The sequence below is a fragment of the Xiphophorus couchianus genome, chromosome 21 (assembly GCF_001444195.1).
Source record: "Xiphophorus couchianus chromosome 21, X_couchianus-1.0, whole genome shotgun sequence".
Lineage (NCBI taxonomy): Eukaryota > Metazoa > Chordata > Actinopteri > Cyprinodontiformes > Poeciliidae > Xiphophorus > Xiphophorus couchianus.
In genome coordinates, this window is record NC_040248.1 from 13,929,567 (window position 1) to 13,945,473 (window position 15,907).

General features: G+C 41.0%; 1 protein-coding gene across 2 annotated transcripts in view; it reads left to right on the forward strand.

Moving 5' to 3' along the window:
* Positions 1–15,251, forward strand: part of pola1 (polymerase (DNA directed), alpha 1) — a 56,266-nt gene extending 41,015 nt beyond the window's left edge. For both annotated transcript variants that reach the window (XM_028005533.1, XM_028005534.1), the window contains exons 36-37: positions 6,472–6,568; positions 14,320–15,251. In XM_028005533.1, the coding sequence (XP_027861334.1) occupies positions 6,472–6,568; positions 14,320–14,456 (234 nt within the window). In that variant the 3' untranslated portion in view covers positions 14,457–15,251. The remainder of the gene's footprint in view (positions 1–6,471; positions 6,569–14,319) is intronic.
* The last annotated feature ends 656 nt before the right edge of the window (positions 15,252–15,907 follow it).

Genomic DNA, 15,907 nt, shown 5'->3' on the forward strand with positions numbered 1-15,907 from the left:
TGCCTTTCAGAGGGAGACGGCTGCATTCACTGCCGGCTCAAAGCTGCCCCATTATCGCCTAATCGCTCTTTAAACACTGAATTTTGCCGAACAAAAATTTTTGTCATAATTTTGCTTAAGTGTATTTGGAAATCACAGTCCTTTGAGCGAGGATAATTGAAATCAAATCCCTTTCACTGGAGCTGACATTTCTACATTTCCCCCCAATTGAAATTAATTTCAAAAATTGAGCATGAATATCTTCAAATAGCAGGCAATTATGCCTTTCAATGGGGAGAAATTACCGGTGCTGAATCGTTTGAGGCTTGCGGGCGAGAGCACCAGTTAAATGCCTTTGTTTCCCGCCGTGTTTGCCTAGTAAAGATTTACATATATTGACTCATTATGGTGTCTTGTGAAGCTGATCGGCGTGACTACCACAACCGGCAATAATGCTCATCGCATCTGAAAAGCTCAAGAGTTTTAAAGCCTCGTGGCCTCACAGCTGAGGGGGAGAAAATGTATGTTTGTTTCTCTCCGTCTCCCTCCCTCTCGTTTTTCATTCTTTCTTTTTATTTATTTATATATTTTTTTAACCTGCAGCTGCAGTTCTGCGAGGGCTTAGATGTTGCAGCTTTAGAATTTTTAGAGGGCACGTTTGCAGGAACGCTGAAGACGAGTATCGACGAAAAAGCTTGCAGCCAGAGGCCGCGTTTGTGCTTGAATCCCAGAACACTTGAGGGGGGTGAACGCGGTTCAACCTGGCTGTGAGCGTGAGTTTGTTTTCTCTGCTTGCAGAAACATTGTCAGTTATTACCTTTTCATTAACTGCATATCTCGTGTAGTAGAGCGACAACATGTTGCAGAAAAGTTCTTCAGAGGTCGTGTGTTAATCCATGTATGAGATTCTTAGCCAATATGACAGTATTAACATATATTAAGCTTGGAAATATATAACCTGATATAATTAGCTATGCTAGCATGTAACATTACCATTTAAGCCTATGCTTAAAGTTGTAGCATAAATCGTAATAGTTGCTTCTAAAAAAAACTTGCTTTTTGCAGTGGTTCCCAATATGGGATTTTGTTTAGAAATTAAACCAAATAACTTAAACCAACCTGATGCATATTCAATCAATGGATGTTGTATTCTAACATAAAAGGAACAGTATTGTCTCATGAAAGAAATAAGCATAAAGCTTCTGAAACTAAGATATTTAATTTTAGTTAGATGTCAGTTTTTCCTTTGTAAAAGCAGCATACTAGCTTGGTGTTGCTATTATACACCCTTGTAGAAATACTAGCATACAAACCCAGTGGTTGACGTGTCGAGTCTTTTCCAGAGTTGTTTTTGCTGTTTATAGAATAACATTGGGAGCCTAAAGAGCATTCATCAGCTGGTTAATTCGCCGGCTTATCTGGCTGGGTGGACTCTGCAGGTGGCTTGCTAACTAAAAAGAGTGATCGGTGGAACCCCTTCAGTTTCCACGTTGTGATTCTGATTTCCAAACAGCTGCAATTGTTTTTGTTCTTAAGAAAGGAAAACCCACTTGCCATCTTTTATTAACTCTAAACAGTGATAGTGATGAGTTTCAGTCTGTCCTTTTTTTTTTTTTTGGAACCAGATTTATTCCGAGGGTCTGTGTTTTCTGTCCAGGCTGGTAGGAAAATGTATTAACCTTCTTTTAGCTAGCTGACTGGCAGTGCGCAGCAACAAGTGGGGGGTGGGGCATGATTCTTTGGTATATGTTAAAGGCTAACTTTTTAAATACTTGCTATAGCTGAGTTTTGGTAACCAGGCCATGTCTAGTAGAAGCAGGTGTTATTCTCTGTCTGGGGATGACTTGAGTGGTTGTTTTATTGTATGAGCTATTTTATCCTGAAGCTCTGAAAGTTTTGGATTATTTTTATGTTTTACGGCCCTTTTTATGTTCCTCGCCATTGTCTTTATACTATTCATCCTTTCGTCACGTTTTCTTCTCTTAAACATTTGTATCTTTGGGTTTTTGAGTCCTTACAAGGGGGTAAGAATGTGTATATGTGTATTTGAGGGGGGACGAGGGGTGGTGAGTCAGGGATGCTGGAGGCAAAGGAGCAAAGGGGTACGAGGTGGGGGCTAGGGGGGTTCCGACACTCCCGAGAGAGAGGCAATTTCACAGCTGGTTTGCTCCTTAGGCAGTCAGGCTGAAAATGCTGCAGATTTGTGGAGCAAATTGAAATGGTGTCAGTGCGGGAACAAAGCGCCGAGCTGAATGACGAGGTAGGTGTGTGTGTGTGTGTGGAGGAGAGTGAGGTGGGGTTGTGGGGCTCTAAATTCAATAACAATCCTGTTACATTTAAGCCACACCTCTCTGACACCTGTCAGTCAATCAGTATGCAGCGGCCGGCCCGCCCACAATCAGCAGCACATTGTTCTGACGGTAGTGTGTGTGTGCGTGCGTGTGTTTTATGTTTCGAGAGAAAGAGGTGGCGCGCGGCGCTTGTGCCGACTGAGCTCGTTCAACCTTGGCAACCGTAACCGAGGCTCCATTATGGGATGTGCATGGTTTGGTTGTTGACTAGGCAGTGCATCAACGGTCAACAGCTGTGCGTGCCATGTGGGCAGCGCTAGAAAGCCATTAAAGGCACACACTCGGCCTCGCTCACACACACATCGCATAGTTTGCATTTAGCTGCATTAGATACTCTCACCACTTGATTATGCCACAGCAGTAAAAACTGAAATTACAATTACGCACGTTGCCGATTGGCAGGTATAATGGGCACGCTCAAACTCGCTTTGCGCGCGGGAATTGTCGGGGGATTCTTCCTGGTGGTAATAATGAAGCACTCGGCGCACACCTGACGGCAGTGTGGGGTCGAGGCTTAGCGTGCCCTCTGCAGTGTAGCTGGGAAATGACGAGCCAATAACTGCAATTAAACATGCAGTATAATGGCTAATCAAATTGACAGCCTCGGCTGTTCGCATGCCTCTCTCACAATGGCTTATCACAACAAACTATTATGAGGGAGGGTGTATCAGGTCTGATCCCCTCTCTTCTTCCTCTCTCTCTCCTCTTCACTCTGTTTTTGCTGTCTCTCATGTCTTTCTCTCTCTCCTTCGCCACTCTTCTCTTTTTCCCTCCCACTGCTCTGTCTAGCTCATCCTCTCAGTCTCTTTCCCCCCCCCTCTCCCTTTGGCAGGTTGTCATGTGGCTCCGCTTAATTGCAGTGGAAATTAACAAAGCAAGCAAATTTGTTTTCTTGCTTTACGGTGTCACACAGAGGAAGGGGGATGCTAGCAGGGAGGTGTAGTCATTTGAGTGGGAATCTTGTTACCAGGTCTATTATTCTGTTTTGCAAGATTTTTTTTTATTTTTGTCCTGTCATGATCTCAAATCCACTTTTAACAGCCTGGAATAATGTTTGCTACTCGCTAGGTGAAAGCTAGTGAGCTACCTCTGTTTTATAAGTAGGCGTGAAGTTTGAGGGATCTGAATATTTTGGGTCTGGGCAAAATATATATATATATATATATATATATATATATATATATATATATATATATATTATTTTGCTTTAAGGAGAAATTGTTATCAAAGTAGCAGCATAATAAGAGCTTATCATGTTCTCTGAAATGCTAAGCATTATTGCTTCCTTATTTATTTCATTTAGCATAGAAACCACTCCATTATTTTTAAGTAAAGAAGTGAAAAAGCTTTCCAGATTAATTTTCTGTCCAGATTAGTACACTAGTTTTCAGAATTTATTTTATGAAGCATTATATCTGGGTCTGATAAAACATGTTAAAGTTGTAATGTGTTTTTTTTTTCATTTCAGGGCTTTTATATAGTCACTAAAAGTGGTGTAATTTCTATCAAAAAATTTACCTTTGACCATCTCAGATTTTCAGATCGAATCTAAAAATTCCTACTTTTTTTCAGTCAGTTAACACACCATGCCAAAGTGATCAGTTGCTTTAACTGCAACAATCTTTGATGCAGAAGTTCTTCCTGAGAGAAGACTTAAAATTGACATCTTTCACTTACTTCAAAGACTGAGATAAGAAGTCAGCTTCAAAGACTGTGTGCATCTCTGGATTTTTCATTTAATGGCAGAAATCAAGACAGAGCCATTTACTGCTTGTTAGACTGTAGAACAGGTTAAAATCCTTAATCAGGATTTTAACTAGGACCTATCGTTCTTAAAAATAAAAAAAAAAAAGAAAATTGAGTATGGAGCATATTTTGGCATGACTCTTTATTCTGTTTATACAAAATTATAAATTACTTTTTTTTTTTTTCAAACATGCATTCATATTTAAATGATGTCCTTCATCTACAATTTGTCACAAATAAAATATCAGTTGCAGCTTGTAGCCTACCTTGAAAATGAGTATCATTTATACGTTTAATGCATGAAGGCGTGACAGATTGAGACAATCATTGCAGAATAACTGAGGACGGTAGCATCAGTGGCTTTGTTAGACTGTTGAACGAAGGTACCCCCAACAGCGACGGATGAAAGGTACGCAGTGTTTTGCATGTTAATGAGTGGATGATATCATCAAATACAATAAAGCATAACATTAATTTTTTTTTTACTTTGCCATAAATATGAAGTTAAACTAAGGCCCTAAAGAGCATAGAGAGTTTATATAAGTTGAGTATGCCTTTATATATGAGTAGATTGTTTTTCACACTTATTTGTATGCATTCGTAATAATTCCTATAAAATAAATGGAGCTGACAGATTTTTGTAACATATATTTTACTTTTTCAACCTTAGTGATTAATTTTCTAATCTATGACTTCCTGTTTTCCTTTGGTATAAATATGACATGAATGTTAAACCCAGTTGCTTTAGCCATTCTTAAAAGGAGGATGGTAAGAGAGGCAAATAGTCAAAACTTGGTCCTTCATCTTAGCTGTGCTACCAGCATCTAACTCTTTATGGAATAGGTGACAATGTCATCAGATCATAGATGATCACATCTGTCAGTGTTGGCATACACCTTGCAGTGATGTGAATTATAGCTGCAGCAGTTGAAATGTTTGTATGGCTGGAACACACGACACTGTCAGTAGGGAAAAAGATCAGAACCCGTGGTAATAAATAACTCAGTCCTTTCAAATTTTAACGTTTCTCTGTATTTCTCTTACTAAAAATTGCATTTGTTGCAACCTTTTTCTCAATCAGACTCATTCACTACTCAATCCCTACTTTATAGCCCAGGTTATCTGTCACACAGATAGAGGAGCTGTAAGATTGGTGGCTGAAAATGAAAAAAAGAAAAACTTGAGATTCTGACTGTATAAAATTTGTAGTAAAAGTACCATCATTTCACTGCGTCTACACAAATATTTTGTTCTTGATTGTGATTGGCAACAGTCATGAAAGCCATGACAATGTACGTTTTCATTATGAGTCTGTGCTGTCATCAGCAATGTTCAGGAAGCTCTTCTTCATTGCTGTTGATCACATGTGAGTACATTCAATGCCCCTAAGGCTACTGGTGGTTTTGCTACATTTGTTGGATTTTGGTGCGTAAGCTTCCTGATGACTTGAAATTAACTCAGAAGATGGACCGGAGCTTTTGAATGCGCCTGTAATGTTACTTTATGTTCCACAACAGGACAGCAAGATTTTTATTGAAATGCCTGGATGATCTTTTGTTTAGACTTAAATGCATTGCAATCATTAGGAATTATTAAAAAGAGTAATGTTTGTCGAATAAAGATGATTTTAATCTCTGTTTAAGGACTAATTAGATGATGATCCTGAAAACATTCAGCAGTATCTTTTCTTTTCGTGTGCAATGTACGAGTTTTATTAACGGTTAGACTGCAGTAAAATGAATCCTGCATCTGGTGGGTGAATGCTGGCGTTCACACTTGTGCATGCTGTGAACTTGTGAACCTCTTGATGAAATAACATATACTCTCCCCTGCTAATATGACCTTGAGAGACAGCTGCACTGCCCTGAGAACTGCATATGTTTTGAAATGTGTGTATCAGCTACATGTCAGTGTTTGAATAAGCTCACTGTATCTTATATCCTGAGTGTCCGTCCCTGGAGGTGGAGAAAAGCCCAGCATTAATCAGCAACATGGGAGAGGAAATGTAAATGTTTAGTTTATGTTGCAGAATTAAAATACAGAGAGAATACATTAAGAAAAAAAGAATAACGATAACAGTGCAGGAAGAGGCAAAAACCCAATAGTACAATCCATCAGTGGATCATGAGTTTATGAAATACAATCATTTATAAAAATAAAAACAAATCTTCAATGTATTTATGGGAATTTAAATATGTAACAATTAAAAAAAACGTTAGTCAGTTCTTTTACAGAAGGCCTGCCCTTTACCAAGAGCGAAAAGTCATTCCAGTGACATTGGATGTGCCTAACTTAAATGTGACGGGATCAGTCAATCTTTTGGAGTAGTGCTGGTGACATAGATGTTATTTAACCAATTTCGATTGCTTTAACGTTGCTTGTGCTCTCTTCGCAGTATTCGGAGAAGGCCCTGTACAACCAGCTTTGCTTCTACAGCTACATCTTCGACTGGGACTACGCCATGGCCAAACTTCCAAACACTGTCCACAAAAGTAAGACTCTCGGCTGATTCTGACTCCAGTTTGTGTAGTTAATGTGAAACAATACCTGTTTGTTTTTGCACCGTCTCTCCCAGCCTCTTCGGCTTTAATGGCTTTGGAGCTGAAATCAAGTCAGCAGAGCCGCTGAGAAACTTTGAATTTTAATAACCTAACAATGCTTTCTCACACATACAACATAGCATTAGCAATCAAAGTCTCAACATAAACCTTTTACCCAGGCTGCACTTAAAATATTCCCCAGCAACGTGACACACGCACACACACCCCTGCAAGTTGCGGCACCCAGGCATTGGTTATGGGGATGGGGGGTTAAGGACATTCAGCTCCTCGAGTCGACAGCCCTAATTTAGGAGACGGATTCAATCACACACACATACAGAATGCAAAACGCTCCAATCACTGGAAGAAAGAAGGAAAGAGCCCTCCATCTCGCTCCCTCTACCCTCGCTGTCCATCTCTGCTCCTTTCTCTCCCGTGCTCCCTCTCTCTTTTTTCTCTCTCTCTCTCTGCCTCTCTTGGACAGGCACTCGTTTGGCTGTGTTGATTGAAAACAGGTTTTAGATTTGGGGAAATGATAGGGCGAGTAATGGGCGCGCTGACGAAAGGATAGCCCTTCTCCTGTAATGGGACATGGAGCGTATATTTCCCCCCTTGGACTCAAATAGACGCTACTCCAACGATCCGGGTGCACTCAGTAGGCGTCGGCCGCAAGGCCTCTTTACCCACAGTTCTCCCTGATTGATGTCACTTGATTAGAAAGGGCCGCCGGGCCGAGTGATTTATTTATTTGATTAAATATTTATGTATGTATGTTATTTATGTATGTATGCCGGAGTCTCGCGAGTGTGCGAGCTCAGGCCAAAGTGAGGCAGCAAAGGATCGAGACAGCAGACTTTAAATATAACGTGTAATCAACAGATGACCACTCAGAAAATGGAGGGAGCTGAAATAGAGGGATTGGGCCGGGGTAGAAGAAGGGGAGGAGGAATGGGGGGGGCACTAACATGATTATAGCCTCCATTTTTGCTTTCTTTTATTTCCGTCTTGGCCCAGATGCAAGAAATCATCACCAATCAATTCCTGACTTTCCTCTTTTCTTTAGGTTCTCTTGTGCAACGTGGCGCTGTTGATTTGTGTGCACTTCTTGCTCTTTTTCTGGAGACTCACTCCTATACAGTACATTTATATTCGGGGCTACATTGCATGAAATGTACTCACCATTCACAGGCCAGAGCTTTTGTTAAACACTAAATGTTTAACAACATGTATCATCATACATTAACAATCTTACAAAAGTCCCAGAGCGAAGTCCCTTATAAGAGTTTCACTAGGAAATAAATCAAAAATGGCTTTTTATTAGAAATGTGTGCCAGACCTGATTGACGGCAGCCAGAAATTCAGAAATCTGATCTCTTTCAGATCTGTTAAACCTGATCATCTCTGAACTGTCCACCCAATCTTTGCTTATCGGTTCATCTCTTGTGGCAGTTAGGTATTTTTTAAGAATTGAGGAGATAAATATTTAATAAAACGTTAAAATCTCACATCATGTTATACATGATATGTCCAACAAAGTTTAGTTAAAGACAAAGGTGACCTCAGTAAATACACATAAACCAGGTTGGCTTAGAAAGCTTTATTCCTTAATAAATGAAAGTTTTGCTGATCTGAAACATTTTAAATGTGACCAAAAAAAAGAAAACAGAAATGCATACTTTTTGTCGCGCTGTAACCAATTTTCTTTAAAGCATACCATGTTAAATAAATATAATACTCTTGTAACATTTTGTCTAGCCAGAAGCAAAACCTGAAAACGTCTGGTGTTAAAGAACAAAAGTACAAATCCCTGATGTTGAGAAATAAGCTTCACCTGTTGCTTTTATGACTTGTGTTTTGGCTGCACAAGTCAGTGCTCCGGTCTCACTCACAAACCAAATGATTCATCTCCAACACAAAGTGAAAAAAGCTACACATATACACACCTTCACGCTGCTATAAAATATAGGTTGAAGGTGTTATCCCTCTGTCCTGGGGCAGTAATACCCCATATTACTGCATTACACACCCAGGATCTCGCCGCTTAGATTACAGGGAGAAAGCATACAGTTCTACACACTCTGGGAGTCTATTCAAAAGTAATATTTTATCTCTCTGGTGCAGATTTTGGTAAACTGTTTGAGTTTACCAAAATCAGTTAGCAACTATATGTTGCTAACTAAGGATACGAGATGCTTCCTGAACGGGCATGTAATCCATTTAAGTCAGAAGTCAGTTTCCTTTTGTTTTAACAGCCATGCTCGCTGGAGATGCCTCAGCTATCACTGTCATTACTCTATATTTTCCTCCGAGTGTTGGGTTAGTGTTAGCGTTAGCTGTGGCGGATGCTACGGAGGTGCAGAGTGGCAGAGCGGTGATTATGAACGTGTTGGAACACCGTGACACTGATCAACACTGGAAACTGCTAGCTCACTGGTAAAAGAGCCGGTATTTCTACCTGCTCTCCCCCTCAGGAGCGCACTCCCAATCTGTCACTCTCCACGCTGGCCACACACTCCATGCCTATATTTACATGCTGGAGAAATGACTTAAGAGTTGCTGGATTTTGGTCTTTTGAGGGGATTTATCTGAAAGAAAGGACCAGAATATGTGAGCATTTTCCTTTCATGTGCTGCTGTTAGCTGAAGGTAAAAGTGTATCATGACTATACCTGTCAGTTTCGATATAATATCTGAGTTTTCATGCTGCAGGTAGCCATGATGCAGGCTCAACGTATATTTTCAACCGTGCTTCTGAGCATATATAATAAAAGACATTAATGGAAAATTGCCCGGGCTGTATGTACAACACAAAAGAGCTCTGACTCAACGCAGATTGTAATTTAGCGGTGTGTTTCTGCAGCCCTCCGCTGTGTGTGTGCGTGCATGCCTTCTGCAGACCTGTCTTATCTACATGTACGTTGCGTTTTTGTGCCTGATTGCTGCGACTGAGTAAAACATGGAGGTAATTTCATCCGCCGCAGGAGATCTCTAATAGATTACACACTGAGGCGCACACAATGAGAGAGAGATGGAAGGGAAAAAACGCACGCTGTCCGTTCTTTAGCATGGAACATCCCGTATCAATGACTTTCAAATCATTTTGTATCTCTTCCCTTGTTCCCTCTGTCTGCTTCTTTTCTCCTCATCCTCCCCCCATCCTCCCCTCTAGGTCTCAGTCTTGAGTGTGGGCAGTATGATTGCGTGTGTGAGCAATAATGTAATTTTGCCGCATTGATAAAATAAAAATTGTCCTTGAGTTGCGCTTTTCTAATGATCCATTTACAGACAGCTTCCCTGCCACCTCTCGGGTGCTCCGCGCTTAGTCCCGCTCCTCCTCCTCCTCCTCCTCTTCTTCCCGCTCTCTCTTTTCTCTCCTCTTCTCCTATTTTCTTCCCCTTTCCATCTTCCTCTTCCACCCTTCCCTCTCCCCACCCTCCTCCCCTTTTCTCCGCTGATACAAAGCGGGGTGGCAAAATCCACGGGTGCGATTGTCAAATCAATTATTCATTCTGTGCAATTACACTCACAAAAAGAAGTTTCCCCGTGCTCCGAGTAGTGATTAAATTAACTGCTATTCCAGCTGCCCGTCGCCACCAGCCTAATAGAATATTCATGGAGGCGGCCGACAGAATGGCCGATCTCCATTAACTTCATCATGCTCACTTAATTACAGGCTTGTTATTGTATTTACACCTAGTTAGAGCGTGCAGAGCCCCGATCTACTCGTGCCCGGCTCCACCGGAGTGTGCGCGAGTGTGTGACAACACCTAGTTAGAGCAGAGATAACCTCTGATAGGCTCACTGAGCGCGCGCACACGTGCTGGCCCCAACATGAGGGGGTGTTTGTGGGGGTGTGCGTGCAGGGGTGTGTGTGAGTGCGTAAGAATGCGTCCAAAACATTTGTTGATTTTGTTGTCTTTCACATTTGTATGGTTGGGAATCCCCAGATAGGCTTGAGTTCTATTAACACCTTGTGGAAAAGTAAGTTTCATTGTATCACAGTATTTACATTGAACCTGGCAGGATCTACATGCAGGCATGTAAAGCAGAAAAAAAATAACTTTATTCCTACTGAATAATTGATGTCAGAGTCGGGATGTGAAAGACAACAAAATCAACAAATGCTTTGGACGCATTCTTACGCGCTCACACACACCCCTGCACGCACACCCCCCCACACAATAAAATTTCCCCTCTTCATTAAATGTATCAAAGCTTGAAATTCCCACCATATTCAGTCTGTGAACACATCAGACGACATGTTGTTTGGTTCTCAGTAAGACTGTTAAGATATGGAAGTTGTTTGAGGTATTTTTCAAGTTTGGAGACATTTAAAAATTAAACTAAATGGAATGTAAAGAAATAATTGTATTTTGTAAATTATGTCTGTATGCTGAGGGAAGTTATGAACGCCTGACTGTGCATCTGTCCCCCGTGGAAAAATGGTCCGAATCTCTGGGAAAATTGTTGGATTTTGCACAAGGAACCTGGACTCCTTTTTTCTTTACTAAAAAAAGTCCATCCAACTGCCATGCAAATTTTGAGCGAACTTTTAAAATGTTGCAAAAAAATGCAAATTAGGCATGCTTCCATCTAATTCCAGCATGACTGCAATAAACAGAAAGTAAAGTTCATCAGAACATTTTTGCCAAATGTTTTTCCGTCTTCCCTCTAATGCATTGAATCCTTTTTGGAAAAGGAAAAACCACATCAAGTGAGCGAAAAAAGTTTGTTTTTTTTTTCAAAATTGAGGAAGTTATTTCAAATTTTCCGTTTTCATCAACCTTTTTTTAATGCCATACTTTGAAAGATGCATAAAGAGCATCGACGGAAACAGTTTGTGACTCATATGATCATCATCTTGTAATTCCTTAATTTTCATTTATATTCTAAACTATATCACTATATCAGTGATCCATTTTCTAAACCCCCTTTTTTTATTCTTATCCAGTTTTGATTCCTAAGATTATAACTTATGAGTCTGAATTGGCAAATCAAATCTCAGAGGAAAATGGAAGCTAGCATTTGTCAAGAAAATCCTGATTGGTGCATTAGCAATTTAAACAGTGATAATAAGTATGGTGTTTAGGTTCACATGGATTTACTCAGTGCTTATTGCAGAGAATGTTTTACTGTTCTGCTCTTTAGTTACATTCAGAGTAAAGCAGTCCAGTTTATTAGTTGATCTGTTTTCTCCAGCAGCTTTACACACAAACCATTTTTATCTTACAAACGTATTTTAAAAACATGTAGTTCCGCTCCATAGAATGACTTTTGCAACCTGGAAGTCTTTCAAGTAGCTGAATTTTCCTTTTCCTGTTGCTTCACCCTGCTGAACGGCAGTGTGCAGCAACAGGTGGGGAAGGGCGTAATGCGCTATTCTGTGCCCCTTACACCCTGAAGAAGCTCTGGAATCTCGTTTAAAGGACTTCAAAGCGTAGAAAAGGTGGAATGGAAAATCTTTGCGCCTTTGAATCGGTCACTTTTTTTTTTAAACCTCGGTGTTCGGATCCAAACCTTTCCCCAACGTCACCCTCGGCCCTTTCCTCCTCTATTCCCTCAGCAGTGGAGACTATTTATTTGAACCACGCTCCCCTCCATGCTCCGACTCGCAGAGAGATCTCTCTGTCGTTCTTTTCTTCTCTGTGACTCTTACATCGTTCTTTTTTTTTTTTTATCTGTTCGCCACACAGTGATTGGGTTGGGGGAATAAAAAGGAGTGAAGGAGCAGGAGGGAGGGGAAGGGGAGAATTATTTTCTTCTACCTTTCAGAAAATGATGACATGATTGCTTTCGCTTGATCATGCATCATCACCCCCTTTCTATTCCCCGGATAAATAGTCTCTCCCTGCCTCTCCTCTCTCTCCCTTCCTCTCCCTGCTGAAATGAGGATTATCTGGTAATAGTTGCTGCTGCCGTTTAAGTCAACCACACCATCTTCCACACATGGACGTGAGCACATGCATGTGTGATTGCTGTTTGACGCGTGGATGTTTTTTAGCGGCTGAGTTACTAGGCTTTTTAAGTGTTTAACTACCTGCGTTGTTGTGTGTGTCCTTTTAGTGCGTGTGGCTGCTGTGTGTATCTAACCTTTGTTCCTCTGTGCCGTCGGTGGGCCGGTATTTATCCAGTAGCCACTAATGCAGCAGACAGGAAGGACGAGACAGGGAGATATGGACATGGAGGTGGCGAGGAGATAGCAACTGGCCATATGGACAACTTGGTTTGTGTGCACATTGGAGCTAAACTAAAACGGACCAGTAGACAAATACCAGGCTCTGTTATGAGCCTCTTTTCTAAATGAGTAGCTGGCCTTTATTTAAAGTACATCTCTAAAGATTAGCACGATAATTAGGTCTTATTAGGACCACAGTCACTCACGAATAACTAAAATCTGCAAAATACTTGAGTCGCCTTCTAAAATTGCTTACAACTGCCTATTTTAGTAACTCAAAACGCTACGTATACTTCAATATGCACAATGGAGACCATCTTAGCCCTAATTATGTTTACTAATCATCTGCTTTCCTTTGCCCATATAAAAGGTGCTTGTGGTCATTGTTGCATTACAATAGAATCACCTTTTAATGAGGAAAATCGTTCTGGTAGGTGTCTGCTTCCATGTGGAAGTTGGGTTTTTGGAAACTTGTCAAAATATCAAAACGTGCTGCTGCATCAGTGGAGTGCAACACAAGAAATATTTAGGCTTTGTTCAAACAAAACACAGTCAAACGTGACTTTTCTGTTTTCCAATCGCAAAAAGATCCACGTAAACATAGCAGTGTTTCTTATAATGACTTTACTCTAAAACCTGTGCCAGCCTGCCACAGGGATGCACTAACATGCAAAAAAAGCTTGGAGAATCTGCTATGGTTTAGCGCTTTGGGTCGGGGGCTAAACCAAAGGTGTAGCTGTGACATCACTGCTTTCAGAAACTTGTTGATCTTACAAATAAACCCACGCCCACACACACCCACAGAAAAATGTCATTTTCAGAGGTTTCTTTTCCACCGATATTTGTGAGTGTTTCTGATGGGTGAAATGGTGTTTTCCAGTTTTGACAGAAGATCAGCAAAATGAAGATATCGGCCAATGACATTCGTAGTTTTTTTTTGTTTTTGTTTTTTTAACATTTATTGCAGGTTTAGTGTGACTTCGCTGTAATGTAGGGAACGTGGCAAACCCAACACAATGTTTACTATGAGAGAGAACTTCCTTTAAAAAAAAACGGCTCCTCTCAGATCTCTGTTATATCCACTGCCCTCCTTTGTGTGGTGATGGTGTTATTACTTGGTTTCATTCACACTTGGTACGTCAGTATATTGAAAAGGTTTGCTTGCTTGTGGTTGCCATCCTGTCCCGGAGAGCCGTCCTTCCGTCTTCTCTTTGGCCTTATTACAGCCCACCTGAGGAGATAACAGGGACGAGGTATTGACTTCATGCTCTCATTGGGCTTTTCCATCGATCTCATGATCCTGCATGGATGCATGTGCCATCGACCCATCAGTCTAATTCTGTGTGATCATCCATCCGCTCCTCAAAGTAATAGCATTACTTTCAGACAGAGCTGGATCGGTTAGCTTCGCAGTTTATGACTGAAATGATCCTGAGTGTTTATGATGAGGGATGCAAGTGGTGGGATTCTTAGATTCACTGTGTAACTCTGGCATTGTATCGTAATATGTTTCTTTTCTGTCTTTGCAGCGTCTTTAAAGAAATCAAGCTCCACACGGCAGGTGTATCTGAAGCTGAAGGAAGTCCCAGACAGGGCTTTGGCCACCAGCGGCTACTCTGAGGTTAACTTGGCCAAACTCTTCCAAGCTTTCTCGTCGTTCAAATGAAAACAATCTGCAAGGACAAAACATCCAAGAGCCTCAGACATTTAAATCCTCCTTCGGTTTGTAAATAACAGCGTGATTGGTGGACCGCCGATCTTCTTTCTTTGCCCTGATGGGCTTTTTGTGTTCCTTAAAACACCAATCACACCTCTCCTTTTCTCCAGTTTCCTCACGCACACCCCGACACACACACTTTCTCTCACAGTTATGACTTGACCCCATCACCCTTCCGTTGCATGGTATAGGGGAGCAGCAATCATACCTAAATGACAGTCTATTGTATGTGCAGAAGCTAGCTGAGCCCAGATGCGTGTACATGTGTGTGTGTGAAAATGGCTTCTCCTTAGAGCAGCTGGTGTACTCCAGGAGCAGCTAATTAGCCAATGATAGTGACCCCGAGCCACTGAGACCACTGGACGCCCGCAGCGATCGGACACTTGTTCTGATTACCACCATTCACGCTGCGTGTGTGAGTGTTAGGGGTGTGTGTCAGATCAGGGGATGAAAGAAAGGGCTGAGGAGGATACGGGGAGTGACTGGGTGAGGAAGGCCACACTCCTTGGCTCTTTTGTCCCGGTATCGAACATCTGATCTGCTTCTCCCTCACTGCCTCTGTTTAACTCAGGCCAAGTCGTCTCTTTCATTCTTCTTCTACCCTCTCTGTGTTTTAATACATTTTCTATGTTACTGTAGCAATTCTGAGTTTTGTTTTGTAATGGCCAGAATATGGCATATTTTGATATTGATGTTTTAAATAATAATAAAAAAAAGCTCAATAAAGAACTTAATCATTGAGAACTCTGTCTCTTGCTATTGTTGTATAAATGTATTCAATTCTACTATCTATTAACCATGTATTAAATGGTTTTATATAATCTATCAACTTGTTCATTTTTTTTTTGCTATACAAAAATCCTAAAAAATAAGTTAATCCATAATAAATAAATAAACATGAATTTACTTATTACCTGTGCAGCTTTAGAAGGTTAGATCTGCCACCTGATTATTGATCTGTAGGGAGGGAAAGTCACCTTATCGGTCCAAAGATCCTGCTTTTTGTGAAAGTTCTTCTCAGGATAATTGTAGCTGATTGAGTACATTAGGGAGCAGTATTTTCTGCTAATCATTCAGGGGACACCACCAACAGGAGTTGATTTTCACATGAGAAAGAATATATATGTTTGGCCCAAATTTCAAACACAAATGTAATAATACCGTACATCAACCCAAACACATAACTCCCACAACACGGTGGTGGCAGGAAAATGCTGCGGGGATTCTTTTCAGCAGGAGAAATGAATGCATGGCCATCCTGGAAGAAAATCTGTTAAGACTGGAAAGACTTGGAGCGGATTGTGCGGTTCATCTTCTAACAGAACGAAGGTCTTGCGATGGAATGGCTTAGTCAAAGTATGGATCTAATTCCAACTAAGAACCAATGGCAAGACTTCAAA